Consider the following 15914-nt stretch of genomic DNA (forward strand, 5'->3'; position numbering starts at 1 on the left):
TCTTCCTTCCTTAAGGATTTCCCTGACTTCTCCAACCTATGATGATTTCTCTCTTCTTTAAACTCCTTGGATCCTAACCTACATAATCTTGGATTTAGTATGGAATCATAGATCATTAGAATTGGACAGGAATGTAGAAATTATTTAGTCTAAACTTCTCATTTTACAGAGGAGGAATCTGAGGTCCAGGTAGGTAAATAATTTGCCCAAGGTCACACAGCTAGTAAATAATAGAAGCAGGACTCAAACCCTATCCATTTCTTGGTTCTATTTTATCTTATCTTATGCCAAGTCAGAAAAGCTCAACTTCCTAAGTTCAAATCTGACCTCAGATACTTACTGGCTGAGTGACCCTAGGCAAGTCACTTTACCCTATTTGCCTTAGCTCCTCATCTGTAAAATGAGCTGGAGAAGGAAATGGCAAACCACTCCAGTAGCCTTGCCAAGAAAACCCCAAATAGGGGCAGCGAGGTGGTGCAGTGGATAGAGCACCAGCTCTGGATTCAGGAGGACCCGAGTTCAAATCCAGCCTCAGACACTTAACAATTACTAGCTGTGTGACCCTAGGCAAGTCACTTAACCCCAATTGCCTCACCAAAAAACCCAAAAAACAAAAAACAAATGGGGTCATGAAGAGGCAGACATGACTCAACAACAACAACAAAACTCTTGCTTTGCCCCATAGCTTTAAATTAGAAAAGACCATGATGTTTCTCCATTACAGACAATGCTAGTTCTTAGGTGGTGGTGGTGGTTGTTGAGCAATACTGTTTAGAAAAGCCAGTTGGTCAATAAGTATTTATTCAGGGCCTACAATGTGCCAGCACTAGGGATACAACAAAAGGCAAAAATCAGTCCCTTCCCTCAAAGAGATCAACAAACTATGCCAACAGCTATGTACAAATAAAATATATACAAGATAAGTAGGAAATTATCAACCGAGGAAAGATGATCATTGAGGGAGAAGAGGCTGCTTAGAGAAGGTGGGAGTTAGAAGGGCTTAAAGGAAGCAAAGAAGTCGGGAGGTGGAGAAGGGAAAGGAGAGAATCCCAGGACCAGAAATAAACAGTATGAGTATCTTGCTTGAGAAACAGCAAAGAAGTCAATATCACTGGATCAAAGAGTACATGGGGGTGAATAAGATATAAGAAGACTAGAAAGACAGAAGTGGGCCAGGTCATGAAGAGATCTGAACATCAGACAAAGGATTCCGTTCATTCTACTACTTAATGGCATTTTAAATGTAAATGAGATACATTTTGTCCAAAAAAGACCCTGAATCTATTGATCTAATCATTTATATTGGTTTTTAAAACATTATATAGTCCATTTGTTTGAGTTTTCTTAACATCCTTTCTGTAAATCCCATCGGAGCAGGGTGAATAATCTTTCATATATGTTATTTTATTTTACTAACATTTTCTTTACTTTTTTTTACTAAGATTAATTTTTGTACTTTTTAATCAATACTTTAGCATTGATAGTCATTAGAGATACTAGTCAGTAGATTTCTCTCTCTGCTTATATCTCAGTTTAAGAAATCAGAATCATATTTATTTCATAATAGAAATTTGGTAGGATGTCTTTCATCTTTATTTTTCAAAAAATTTATAGTATTGGGGTTAACTGTTCTTTGAATATATTTTGTTATTGCTGCTGAGATTTCAGTCACATCTGACTCTGTGACTCTCAAAGATACTGGAGTGGTTTGCTGTTTCCTTCTGCAGCTCACTTTACAGATGAGGAAACTGAGGCAAACAGGGTTAAGTGACTTGCCCAGGGTCACACAGCTAGTAAGTTTCTGAGGCCAGATTTGAACTCAGGAGATGAGTCTTATTCGCTGTTGGTCCAGCACTCTATCCACTGATATGTTTTGGGTTTTTTTAATATTACGAACATTTACAGATTGTTATAAGAGACCTCTTATGGAATGAGGTAAACAATAAGCAAAAACAAACAATAGTTATATCATCTGAAGGTGCATGCAACATTCCACCTTTGCAATACCTACCTACCTCTCTATTTTAAAAAATTAATATAAATTTATGTTCTCTTCCTTGGACTCCCCAATTACAATGAAAATAGAAATGAGAAAACCAAGTTCCTTGTAATAAATAGGCAGAGTCAAGCAAAACAAATCCCCTCAGCTGTATCCTATGTATACACATATACAAGAGAAAGAAAAAATAGGTGATGGATGGATGGATGATGGATGGATGGATGGATGGATGGATGGATGGATGGATGGATGGATGGATGGATGGATGGATAGATGTCTCATTATGCAATCTAAATCCATTACTTTTCTGTCAGGAGATAAAAAGCATGCTACATCATAGGCCCTCTACAATCATGGATGGCCATTGTATTGATCACAACTCATACAGCATTCAATTGTCTGCCTTTGCCAATATTGTTGTATTTCATACGTTGTTCCTCAGGTTCTGCTTATTTCATTCTTTGTCAGTTTATAAAAGTTATGAAAATTGTTCATTTTTATAATATTGATATGGTATAAATCATTCTTTTGGTTCTGGTCACTTCACTCTGCATCAATTCATGTATTTCTTTGGCTCTTTGAAATCATATACTTCCTCATTTCTCATACAATAATAGTATTCCATTGCTATACCACAACTTATTCAATGATTCTAAAATTCACGGGCATCTCTTTAGTTTTATATTTTTTGCCACCACAAAAAGAACTGCTATAAATATTTTTGTACACATAAGATTGTTTCCTATTTCTTTGCTCTTTGTGGGATGTAGGCCTAGCAGTGCTATAGCTAGGTCAAAGGGCATGAAACATTCTGTGTATAATTCCGAATTGCTTTCCAGAATGGGCATATCCATTCACAGAACTATCAACAGCGTGATGCTATAATTTCAAAGTTTATTTTCTTCCTTGGGGATTTTATTATGGATTACCTTAACCCATGGTATTTCCTTATTATGTAAGGGTTGTTTTATTTTTCTGTTTGCTCATGTCTACAGTGTCAATTTTTTAATTAGGAACCTTTGCCCAGGCCCAGGGCCTGCCCCTTTTTACACTGTTGAATATGAAGGGAAGACCAGATCCCATCTCTCCACTACAGTTTTGGAGTGTGATTGTTATACTGGGGGCTAGATTCTGTCTCTACTACAGTCTAGAGGTCACTGCCCTGTGGTCTCTGGGCCAGAAGCTGTCTGGAACCAGACTGGCCTCTGAAGTGTGACTGAAGGTCACTGGTTTAGGGCCAGGAGTTAGATGTAGTTTCATCAAGTCCCACCCACTATAATAGTCTACAGCATTCCTCTACTTTCTGGGTTGTTTTTTTCACTTGATAGCACTGACCTTTCTATTTCCTGGAGCAACCACCTACTAGAGGTGTGTTGCTTTAGGTCTAGATCCTGAATAGCCCCTATTGGAAAGGGCACTGGATTGAAGTTAGTCTATTAGGACATCTCCATAGGCTGGGCACACTGGCATTAGTTTAGTAGTGGATAAGGAGCAAAATTTAGTCAGAAATCATGGGTTCAAATACCGCTTCAGATACGTGCTAGCTGTTCAGTCCTGGGCAAGTCACTTAACTTCTGACAGCCTTAGTGTCCTCAACTGTAATAACACCTATCTCAATGGTGGTTTGTCATGGGGATTAAATAACATATATAAAGCACTTCACAAACCTTAACATGCTATAAATTCCAGTTGTTATCACCACCACCACCATCATCATCGCCAGAATCCTCAACTCCAGGAGCTGCCTTTGCTTTAGATCCCATTTCCTTATGCTGGCATTTATGGAATGAAGGAACTCAGTGGTTTTTTTTTAATTTGGTTTTAAAATTAGATTTGGAGTTTTAATTTGGGAGACCTTGATCTGCTTAGAACTCTTCACATTGTCACATTAACTAGCCATTTTTATTATTGCAGACCAAGACTCTCAGCTGAATAAGGCCAGCCCTGAGTTTGAGCTGCAGACGGTAACTTGGTGACAGAGCCCATATAATTGGTCCACAAGGGCATTGAATGCATAACTTTGGTCTTTATCTTAATAGAATGCTCTAATCAACTGGGTAAACCAACTACAGATGAGGCTATTGAAGCAGCAGAGCTGTTATATAGGAATTCTGGAGCATGTGGGCAATTTACTGAGTAACATCCCCTCCCCATTGTACAATCACACCTTGCAGAGATAACATCCAATTCCTTCAAGAGTCTAGTTCCAATCTCCAAGGAATGGCCCATGATCCTTAACTACTAACCCATGACCCTTACCTGCTAACTCCCATGCTTCACTCATCAGTAGGAGACAGAACAGGAGGGGGATAAAGATTGGGGATTCAGCAATGAAATAGGTAAATCTTGGGAAGCACCCAGGGGTGGACAATCAGGGATTGTGAACTGGAAATCAAGAAAATGTGACACCCACATTTTGGTGCCCTAGTCCCCTTTTCCTAGTTATAGCTTTATGGGAAATTACTTTCCCAGGTTTCAGGGTAATTAGAATAGTTATCTCAGCTGCAACCTCATTTTCATCTGAATTTTAAGATGCTAGCTAAGATGCTGGTAAAATTCCTTTAACACCTGGGACTCATGTGTTTCATTCCAATACACACAACTGTAACAGACAGTAGGAGGGGAAGGACATCATTCTCTCTCTCTCTTTCTCTCTCTCTCTCCACACACACACACACACACACACACACACACACACACACACACACACACACACACACAATACCCCCAACTGATATTAGCATGACTGGCAATTCCTATCCTTCAAAAGAGAAGGGCTAGGTTTGGCTTGCCCCCAAGTCCATAAGGAAATTCCTCCCATTGGACAATCACCTCATGCCTGACCATCTTTTCAAGCAATCATGCGATAGTCTCCCCTCCTTCAGATGAGCACAGGCAAGGAAAAAAATATGTCTAATTTGTTACCTACACTTTCCTCACCTCCCCCTCATTTCTCAACCCCCAGTAATTTGACTTTAACCCCACTCTTGACTGATACTACTTATGTCATGGTTACCAATGACTTTTGTTTGTTTGTTTGTTTTTATTTTTTTTGGCGGGGCAATGGGGGTTAAGTGACTTGCCCAGGGTCACACAGCTAGTAATTGTCAAGTGTCTGAGGCCGGATTTGAACTCAGGTACTCCTGAATCCAGGGCCGGGTGCTTATCCACTACCAATGATCTTTTAACCAACCAAATCTAAGGACTATTTTTCAGTTCCCATTACTTGACCTCTTGGGAGTTTTTGATCATTGCCAACCACCCAGTCCTCCTGTCCCCTCTCACCAGCTTTGGGCTTCCATACACTCTTCTTCTTACTTGTAGGACTATTCTTCCTCAGTCTCTTTGCTAATCATCAACCACCTCCTAAGTATGTGTCCTCCAACACCATCCACCAGCCTCTTCCTTTCTATTGCTTTCGCTTAGTGATCTCATAAGCGTTCAATAGGTGCTGACATTTATGTATAGAATCACCATATTTGTGTAAATGACCTCCAAATCCATATTTCTACACCTAATTTCTCTCCTAATCTCCAGTCTCTCATTGCCCACTCCCTATTAGATACCTTCACCTAGATATCCTATTGGTATCATAATCTCGCATGTCTAAAACAGTACTCATTGTATTTTCCATCAACCAACTCCTTTTCTAAACTTCCTTATTTCTGCTTAGAACGCTATCATCTTTCCCAGTCACATATGGAAGCAACCTCAGAGTCATTCTGGATTCTTTCCTTTCTCTTACTCCTCATATCTTTTTGTTTTTGTTTTTGTTTTTGTTTTTGTTTTTGTTTTTGCAGGGCAATGAGGGTTAAGTGACTTGCCCAGGGTCACACAGCTAGTAAATGTCCAGTGTCTGAGGCCAGATTTGAACTCAGGTCCTCCTGAATCCAGGGCTGGTGCTTTATCCACTGCGCCACCTAGCTGCCCCCTTACTCCTCATATCTAATCAATTGCCAAGCTTTATCAGTTCAACCTCTACAAAGTCTCTCATAATCTTTCCCTCATCTCCATCCACAAAGTCATCACCCTCATCAAGTATGCCTTGAACTACTGAAGTGTCAACAAAAAGCAATTTAAATGAAACTACAGGAACACAGAACAAAGGTGAGCCAACTCCACCACCTACCTCCAGTCTTGCTAAGTAAAGGTTTAGGAAAATATGGATGACACCACTAACTAAACCCAATTTTCTCACCCCAACTCAAATATCAGGCAGACCTGAGAGTGTTACCACTGAAGGAGTTGTTTCTCAGTAGCAAAAAAAAAAAATGAGTCAAAAAGATAAATTGGACCTGAGAGATTCTTGCTGAGCTGACTGAGTGTGGCAGTGCATTTGACACACAAAAGAGCTAAAATAGCCATAAAGCTATACATGATTTATGAACCTGTGATTTCACAGAAGAGCTGTAACCAATCACTTGCACGAGAGTGCCCATTTAGCAACTTAGGTTCAGTATATCACCAATGGATGGTACTGCACTGGAGAAAAATGATGATATCAGCAAACCTGCAGATGACATCAGCAGCTCTACAGAGGAGTAGCAAGCAGCTTTAGAGGCAATAAGGTACTCTAGGTGCAGGAGGGTGTGCCTCTGTACATATAGGAGAGATTTGCCATATTATGGAACTGAATAGTGTAATTAATTAAATGTCTTTTGAAATGAGTCCTCTGGGTTGGTATGGCTTTAAAGAGAAGAAGGAAGGAAGGAAGGAAGGAAGGAAGGAAGGAAGGAAGGAAGGAAGGAAGGAAGGAAGGAAGGAAGGAAGGAAGGAAGGAAGGAAGGAAGGAAGGAAGGAAGGAAGGAAGGAAGGAAGGAGAATTGTAAAATTAGGTAGATTCCCTGAAGAGTTTCCTGAATATGGGCAGAGCTTTCAGGGGCTTTCTTGCTTCTATCAACCAATATTCAAGCAATAAACATTTTAAATGCCTACTATGTGCCAGGCACTGTGCTAAGCTCAGGCCTCTCCCCTCTCAAGGAACATAACTAGAAGCCCAACTCTGTCTGCAAATTTCACCTAACTCCTCCTTTGCTCTATCTTCTTACACAAACTCTCTGAATATCACAGAATATCATGTCCATTTATGCAATGAATGCCATCCCTTTTCTCACTTTCCTTAAACATCCTACCTAAAACAGCCCTGGGAGAATATGCCAAGATGATTAACCAGCTCCATGATAGCTACTTTCAGTATCCCCAGCAGTGTGGAAATCTCTTGGGACAATTCCCTGCTCATCATTTGCACATAACCTGAGCTTTCTTCCACCTTATTTTCCTGATAAGTTTCTTTTTTCACTGTACTGATCTACTGAATCTCAGTCCCTCAGACTCTCTGTGCTAATGAAACTAGACTATGAGAAAAGAATAGTCCATCCTTTTTCTGCTACCAGCTCTACCTCTGACCCTCAAGAAAAAACCAAATATTCCTTCCCAGGTAAACATGTAGAGACAATGGGCCTGACTTGGTCATTGGATCCAAAAGAACATCACCTTCAGCCAAGCCATGACTAAAGTTGGCCATGACTAGAAGTCTGTCTCTAAACTTCATGAAATCTTCAGCCAGGTAACTTAGATACTAGAGCATTCACCTTGTGTATCTGAGTGTGGTGTTTGGGAAATACCCACCACAATGGTTTTCCCCTTGATTTAATCTCTATCCTCATTACTTGTGAACATGGTCCCTCTGGCGCTCTCTCTCTCTCTCTCTCTCTCTCTCTCTCTCTCTCTCTTTCTCATGCATGCACACATCTTCTCCCCACCTTAATTCAATTCAAAGGACAAAAGGAGGTTGGAGTCAAAGGTAAGAACAAGAGTTTATTCCAGATTCATTTTACCCTTTGGTTCTCAAAAAAAAAAAAGGAAATTAATTTGAGAACTCACTGTGACAGGTACAGGGGCAAATAATCTATGAGGAACCTTAAACAATCAGGTTTGGGGGAAGAGATGGTCAACGTTGCACCTTCTAGATCACCAATTCAGGAAATGCTATATCTTAGTGGGTTTCCTACTTTCTCATGAATCCAATGCCATCACTCAACTGTTTGTTATTCAATAGCAGTCTTGGACAAAGACTCAAAAGAAGGATACTGGGGAATTGAGGAAGGGCAAAAGAGGGATGTCTCTATCTACGAAGGAATTGCATGACATCTTCCACTAATGCAGATGCCAAGGGCACAGAGAACAAGCAGATCATTAGGGTCTATGAAGTCACAGAATTCCATCTCCACTCCTCATCCCTGAGGGAGCCAACTCTACCAGGAAGGATGAGCTCACTGACTTTAACCCATCTGTGTCTCTAAGACTGTGACCCTTTCTGATCTATGTGGAGCAGCAGTGGCCAAAGCCCTAGGCTGGCAGTGGAGAGGAAGGCAATTTCGTGAAGTCTTTGCAAATGAATGGAAGCCATCTGGCCCAGCCCATGACCTCCCTAAAAGGCTGAGAATAGAGATCACCCCAAAGTGAAAGTTTCTAGTAGAAGGGCAAGAGGAAGGAGCAGATTCCTAGAACTCTAGTCACGGTTGGACAGCCCCCTGGGAAGCCGGATACTAGAGTGTATTATTCTGGAAAATGCCCTCTTAAAAGACCTTCTTCATTAGTACTAGCTCTTAGCAAAACTAAAGGAAAGTTAGAGGTTTATCTTCATTGTCCCACCACTCCCCTTTCTATACTCTCTTTTGAGGCCTGTCCTTCCTGGGAACCAGGAGGCCTGCACTGACCCAGCCCTGGACCTCTTTTTTCTTCTATCCAACTTACCAGTCCTGTGTCCAAAGTATGAAGAACTGCTGTACTAGAACTCATTTGAGAAAGTATTCCAAACTAAGGAATTGATAATGGTCAATAATTACTCCATTCATTCACTCAACATTTACTAAGGGTCTCCTGACCACAGCATTCTTATCCTTAATATGACCTAATGTCTTACCCTCCCCAAACACCATGATTATCTTTTTTTTTTTTTTTTTTTTTGCGGGGCAGTGGAGGCTAAGTGACTTGCCCAGGGTCACACAGCTAGTAAGTGTCAAGTGTCTGAGGCCAGATTTGAACTCAGGTACTCCTGAATCCAGGGCCAGTGCTTTATCTACTGCACCACCTAGCTGCCTCTTAGCATGATTATCTTAATAACATTTTCAGCAGTCTAAGGAATAAGCAGGGTGGGGATTTCAGGCTGGAGCAGTCTGGTAAAGAAAGGCAGCTGGGGTGACCCCTTCTCCTGGTGATGCCTAAGTCACATCATATAGACAACTCTACCCAGATCTCCATTTAGCTCTAGCTAGAGTCACTGGAGAAGCTATATGGCATATTAAGAGACAGGAGCATACAGTGGGAAGAGTACTGCATTGGAAGATGGAGGACCTGACTCTACCTGTATGACCTGGGAGATGTTACTTCACCTGTGTGTCATAGTTCTCTGTCTGTAAAAAATGAGGGTGTTGGGTTAGATAGCCCCTAAGGTCCTTTCCCATTCTAAACCTATGATATGATCTATGACTTGGATTCAGAGAACATGTGTTTAAATCCTCACTCTGACCCTCATTAGCTGTGGTACATTCAATTCATCAACAAGCATTTATCGAGTACCTACTGTATGCCACAAACTATGCTAGGTTCAGGGGATACAAACACAAAGATGAAATAGTCCCTACCTTCAAGGAGCTTACATTCTATTACAGGAGGCAATGTGTGTGTATGTATGTGTATATGTATATGTATGTGTATGTATACATATATACACATAAGTTCATAAAGATCAGACACAAAATAAATCAAAGGTGACTTAGGAAAGGAGGACACTAACAGGTAGGGAGATTAGGAAAGTCTTCACATGGAAGGTGAAACTTAAGCTGAGTCTTGAGGGAAACCAGGAATTCTAAGAGGCAGAAGTGAGGAGGGAGTTCATTCCAGGAATGGAGAATAGCTAGAGCAGAGAGAGGCATGGAAGTAGAAAATGGAACAGAAAATCATGTGTGAGGAACAAGATGGCAGACAGTCTGTCTGGACCACAGAGTGTGGAAAGGGCGAGGCAATGGAAGGTAAGAAGGACCAAGGTATGAAGGGCCTAGAGACGATAGGAAGACAATGAGTAAGGGAATGATGTGGTCAGAGGATGCTTTGGCAGTTGTGCGGAAAATGAATTGAAGAAGAGAGAGACTTGAGGCAAATAGGAAAACATGACAAGAGGTGAGGGGTGGTGAAAATCTGAACCAAGGGGGTGGCTGTTCGATTAGTGAGAAGGTGTTTGACATGAGACTTGTTGTGGAGGTAGAATGAATAGACGAGGCAGCTGGCTAGATCTTTGGGGGTGAGAGAGAGTACTAACCTCAGCTTTCAATGGTGTGACTTGACGGCTTCCAGTCGGTGTGTACTGGGCTTCTGAGAAGCCGGGGGCAAAGAGGTACCTGCAGATGACAAAAGCAGAACCAGGTTTTGTTAGACTAGGAATACTATTTTCCCAGCAACATCATTTATTGACCTTACATACTTTCAAAGCATACTCAAAAGAGATTCCTCTCTGGAGCATACCCTAGGTGTTCAAAATTTCGGGGGAATGTATTATGTTACTAGGCACATGTCATTCATTCATTTAATCAGCAAACATCCATTAAACGCTGTTTATAAGCAACGTGCTATGTTAGCTCTTAAGAACAAAAAGAGATAGATAACACAGGCCATGCTCCAAAGGAAATTACAACATAGTCAGAGAAAGGAAAAGAGGAAGATAGATGGCACAGTGGATAAAGCACTGGGCCCCAAATCAGAAAGACCTGAGTTCAAATCTGGCTTCAGACACTTACTAGCTGTGAGACCTTGGACAAGTCAGTTCACCACTGCTTGCCTCAGTTTCCTCATCTGTAAAATGGGGATGATAATAATAAAAAAATAGCACCTATAAAGTGTTTAGCATAGAACCTGTCACATAGTAGGCACATATAAATGTTTATTCCCTTTTCCCTCCTTTATACTAGCCAAATAGCTGTAATACAAGGGAAAGCGAGCTAAGAAAGAGAAATCAATGTAAAATATTAGCAAATATAAAATCTGCCACATAGGAAACAGGAAATATCTGTTAAATGGAATTAAATTCTTGTGCCAGCTTTTCAGCAGTGGTTGAAATAAGCCAACAATTAAAAAAGGAGAACATGATAGGGCTCATCTCCTATCATGGTAAGTTCTAAGACTTCATTTCAAAAGGATTTGGAAAGGAGTAGCAACATCCCTTTAAGGGCTTGAAAAGCACAGGTTGCCCTTTCTGGCCTTTCCTGGATGTAAAATGCCCTTAGACTAGACCCAAATAGAACACAGCTCCCTTCAAGGATCCTGTCAGACACAAAGGGCCTGAGAAATGAGGAGGGAAACAGTGGAGCCTTGGCCATTAACTCTGCACTCCCAGGGATGGCCAGTGTGTGATGTGGCCGAGGCTCCCCAAAGCCATAAGGAGGCATGCAGAAAATAGAGTCATTTGTACTTTCTATGAAAGTCAAGGAAAAAAAGACAGAGGGACAAAAGCATTGAAGAAGAAGGAACAAAATTTCCTTTCACTTGGGAAGTAGATCAGATGTAGGAAGAAATGAATGACACAGTTAGAAACAATCAACCAGGGTAAGGGCTTAAATGCACATAAAATAAAGCTACCCTCTCATCTCATAGATGAGAAAATACAGGGGATTGGAAGGTAGAGGATCAGAGCTTGAATCTCAGCTCTGCTAATTACTGTCAGCACGACCTTGGACATTAAAAAAAAAAATAGCTTACATTTCTGTTGTGCTTTAACGTTGGCAAAGTTATTTACATATCATAATTTGCATATATTATCTCACTGGACCCTCACAACCACACTCTGAAGTAGATGTTGTTATTATTATCCTCATTTTATGGGTAAGGAAATTGAGGCTCAGAAAGGTAGTGGGTGTCTGATGCAGGGTTTCAATTTAAGTCTTCCTGACTCCACGTCTCACACCCCAATCAATATGGCACCCACCTATTTCAGTAGTCACGAGTCATTTAATTCAATTCAATAAACATTGAAGTGCCTACTATGTGCCTCTCTAGGCCTCTTTTTCCACATGAGTAAAGTGTAGGAAGTTGGATTAGATTTTTCCTAAGGTCCTTTTCAGCTAATTCTCATTATTCTACCCATTCCAACACTAAATGGTAATTAAAATGTCTGTCCTGATTGTTTAATTAGTCTTCTAGGTCTAGGTTAACCTTCATGAGCCTCTCTAGGTAATCTCTCTCTCTTGATCCATAAAGATAAGAAGGGTTTTGTCCACCAAAGATGCTCCCTCCCTTTATTCCATTTGTATTTAATATTTGACTATCTGAGTATTCAAGCATGGAGCTGCAACTGAATGTGTATACAAAAGGATCACTATGGCCATCTCTCAGTTCATTTTTGTGGTTTTTCTTCCTGGCATCTAGTGAAGCAAGAACTGTTGTGAACTGCTGGGCTTGGAGAGGGGACAATGGCTACCCTATCTCCCACTCAGCTACCATGTGTCTGTGAACACATAGTATCTGTTTCTTTAGGGTTTATGCTTTCTTGATCTTAGGCATTCTGAGATAGTATACAGGTGATCCATTAAGACATCATAGGTCCAACTAGAGATCATAGTTATTGGCAGCAGCAGCAACCAAATCTAGTGAGAAACCAACCGCTCAACCAAGCAAACTATTTGGCCCTGCCCAGCTGTGGACTGACTCATCAGCTAAGACACTTGTAAAGAGCCTGCCTAGCTGAGCAAGGAGAGCAAGGTGGTCCATTGTTGAAAACTTACCTCAAAGCAAACTCAGTGGTGACTCCATGAAGGAAAAAGGTACCCCTTGCCCCAAGTGTTCTCTACATGGAGAATATTACCTTTGCACTCATTCTCTCTAGGTACTGTACATGTGAGAGTGGAGAGTAAGCCTCTGGCATGGGAAGTGTTTTGTGACTTCTACCCTTGCTAAATGTTCTCGGTAAAGATCCCTTTTGTAAAAGCTAACTGTTGTCAATTGGTTGATCAATATTGTGGAAGGTACATTATCAGGGCTTGTGGATGACAGTAACAGAAACCCTAACCCCTCAGGGTTACCCCTAAAACACTAAGAAGAGCAGTCATTGCCTTCCAGGGAGCCTAGCCAGCAAGTCCAGTGGAACGTGAAAAAAAATGAGTGCAGAGAGGGTGCTATGCATAAATGAGGCCTTTCCTCATCCCTCCAGTTACCAAAAATTTACCTTATATTTAGTTTGTATACACTGATTTGTATATATGTTTTCTCCCCTGAGAAGTTCCTTGATGGTAGGGACTTTGTATCCCTAGTACCTGGTAAAGTGTCCAGCACATAGTAGGGTCTTAAAACTGCTTGTAGATTAATTGGTTAGTCACTAGATAACTTCATAACATAGGAAAGAAAAGGAAATACAAATAGATAAGATAGCACTTTCATCCCCATAAAATCTAAAATGTCCCCACTAATGCAAAAGCACACAAAAGATGACCCATATAGCAAATATATATTCCCACCAACCCATTCACACTGCAAGGCAATAGTAGTAGGATCAGGGATCCTCCTCTGGGGATGCCATGAGAAGCTGTATGTCAGACCAAAGCCAGGAACCTCAAGAATCCACAGCAGTGACCAGAACTTCTGAAGAGACAGTATTTGCTAGCCAAGATTTCTGGCTCCCTCTCACCCTTCTCACCCACCCTCTTTGTGGCCAGATGGAACAAGATGCATAAGAACGGTCTCTCTTGTCACATTTCACCCCACCCCCTCTGCTTCCAGACTTTGACCAGAAAATAAAAGCCAGCAAGGAGATTCAATATAAAGAAAAACACAAGAACCATTTGTGTGCAAAAGCTCTTCTTTCAATGGAAAGTGTTCCTACCAAGTCAGAATCTCTCTAATCATCTCCCAAGTCCTTGCAGGTGACTCCCCTATCTACATATCTAGTCATCATCTCCATCCTAAACTCCATCACTAAGCATCTTGCTGAACATCCCCACCTGGATGGCCCACAAGCATCTCATGTCCAAAACCAAACTCATTATCTTTTCCCCTAATCCCACACCTCCTTCTTCCTTCCATGTTTCTTTGAAAACCCTATCATCCAGGGGCAGCTAGGTGGCACAAAGGATAGAGCACCAGCCCTGGAGTCAGGAATACCTGACTTCAAATCTGGCCTCAGACACCTGACACTTACTAGCTGTGTGACCCTGGGCAAGTCACTTGACCCCAATTGCCTCACTAAAAAACAAAACAAAACAAAACAAAACATTATCCTTCCAGTCACTTCAGGCTTGAAACCTCACAGTCAGACTCACCTCTTCTTTCTGTCTGCACCCTTCATTCATATCCAGGAAGGTAACAAGTCTTGTCAATTCTATCTTCAAATATTATATACAGTTCTTGACATATGCTAAGTGCTTAATTAATGCCTTTCACTCATTTATTCATAGAGAACATCTTGACTACCTGCCTACTTTTCTCTGCTCACATAGTCAGCACTCTAGCTCAAGCTATTATCATCTCTTGCATGGTCTGCTTGCCTCTGGTTTATCTCTCTCTAGTTTGTCTGTCACATCAAACACCAGACAGATTTTTCTAAATCAGAGATCTGACCATATCACCTCTCCCTCTCAAGAAGCTTCAAGAGTTCCTTATTATTTAGAATAGAATAAAAACTCTGTTTGGCATTTAAAGCCCTTCACAATCCAGCTCCAACTTCTCCTTCCAGAATTTTCTCACATCGCTTCCCCTTCACACATTTATTAAAGTCCCTACTATGTGCCACCGTTTATGCTGAATGCTTCAGAGGTGTTGCCTTCGAACTGTACGACACCCTGCATGTTGCAATGAAAGGAAGAAATCAGGCTATGGAGTTTAGGAGGGCAACCAATTCTCGAGAGAATTTCAAAAAGACCTTCTCTGTTAACCGTATCAAACTCTTTGGTCAGGTCTATGAAGGCAATGAAGAGGGGTTTTCTTTGTTCTCTGCACTTTTCTAGCAGTTGGCGAATTGAGAAAATCATATCAATAGTTAACCTCCCTGCTCAAAAGCCACATTGCGATTCGGGGTAAACACAGCCAGCAAGTTTACGCAGTCTAAGCAAGATGACCTTGGCAAACATCTTCCCAACGACGCTGAGCAGTGAAATTCCTCTGCAGTTGTTAGAGTCACTCCTTTCACCACTGTTCTTATAAAGAGTAACTATACAGGCATCACGCATATCCTGTGGCACTTCACCTTCTTTCCAACACAGGCACAACAATTCATGCAGGGGTTTTAAGAGAATGTTTTTAAAGCATTTGATCAATTCAGCTGCGATACCGTCTGCACCAGGAGCTTTTCCACATCTTAGGGAGCTAACTGCATTCTCAAGTTCCTCAAGTGTGGGTACATTGTCCAACTCCTGTAGTACAGGAAAGGACTCCATGATGTTTAAAGCTGAATCTGTGATAGAATTTCTGATGGTGTACAACTCAGAAAAGGATGCGTGCTTGCTCCCATGCTGTTTGGAATTTTCTTCTTTATGCTGTCATGCTTTTGGTTCATCAACTGATGGCATCTATCAGCATTCCCGGTGGGATGGAAGCCTGTTCAATGTTTCACATCTGAGATTCAAAACCAGAGTGAGAGGCTTTTCGCTGATGATGCTGCACTTGCCCATCACTCAGAGCATGAATTGCAGACCTTGATGGATTGCTTCTCCCAAGCCTGCACGGACTTTGGCCTAACTGTTAATCTTAAAAAGACGAAAGTCATGTGTCAAAGTGTTATGTTGCCTCCATTGATATACATCGGTAGCTACCAGTTGGATGTCATAAGCCAATTCTTGTATCTTGGCTCTTTTGTCAGTGACAATTTGTCACTTGATTCTGAGATCAATCAGAGGATTGGGAAAGCTACTTCAAACATGTCTAAGCTTGCCAA

At 41.2% G+C, this 15914-nt stretch overlaps 1 protein-coding gene across 1 annotated transcript in view; it reads right to left on the reverse strand.

Moving 5' to 3' along the window:
- Positions 1–15914, reverse strand: part of ADAM19 (ADAM metallopeptidase domain 19) — a 145517-nt gene that overhangs the window by 73986 nt on the left and 55617 nt on the right. Inside the window, exon 4 of the mRNA XM_043980257.1 lies at positions 10320–10398. Coding sequence (XP_043836192.1) covers positions 10320–10398 — 79 coding nt within the window. The remainder of the gene's footprint in view (positions 1–10319; positions 10399–15914) is intronic.

Source organism: Dromiciops gliroides, chromosome 2 (assembly GCF_019393635.1).
Source record: "Dromiciops gliroides isolate mDroGli1 chromosome 2, mDroGli1.pri, whole genome shotgun sequence".
Classification (NCBI taxonomy): Eukaryota; Metazoa; Chordata; class Mammalia; order Microbiotheria; family Microbiotheriidae; genus Dromiciops; species Dromiciops gliroides.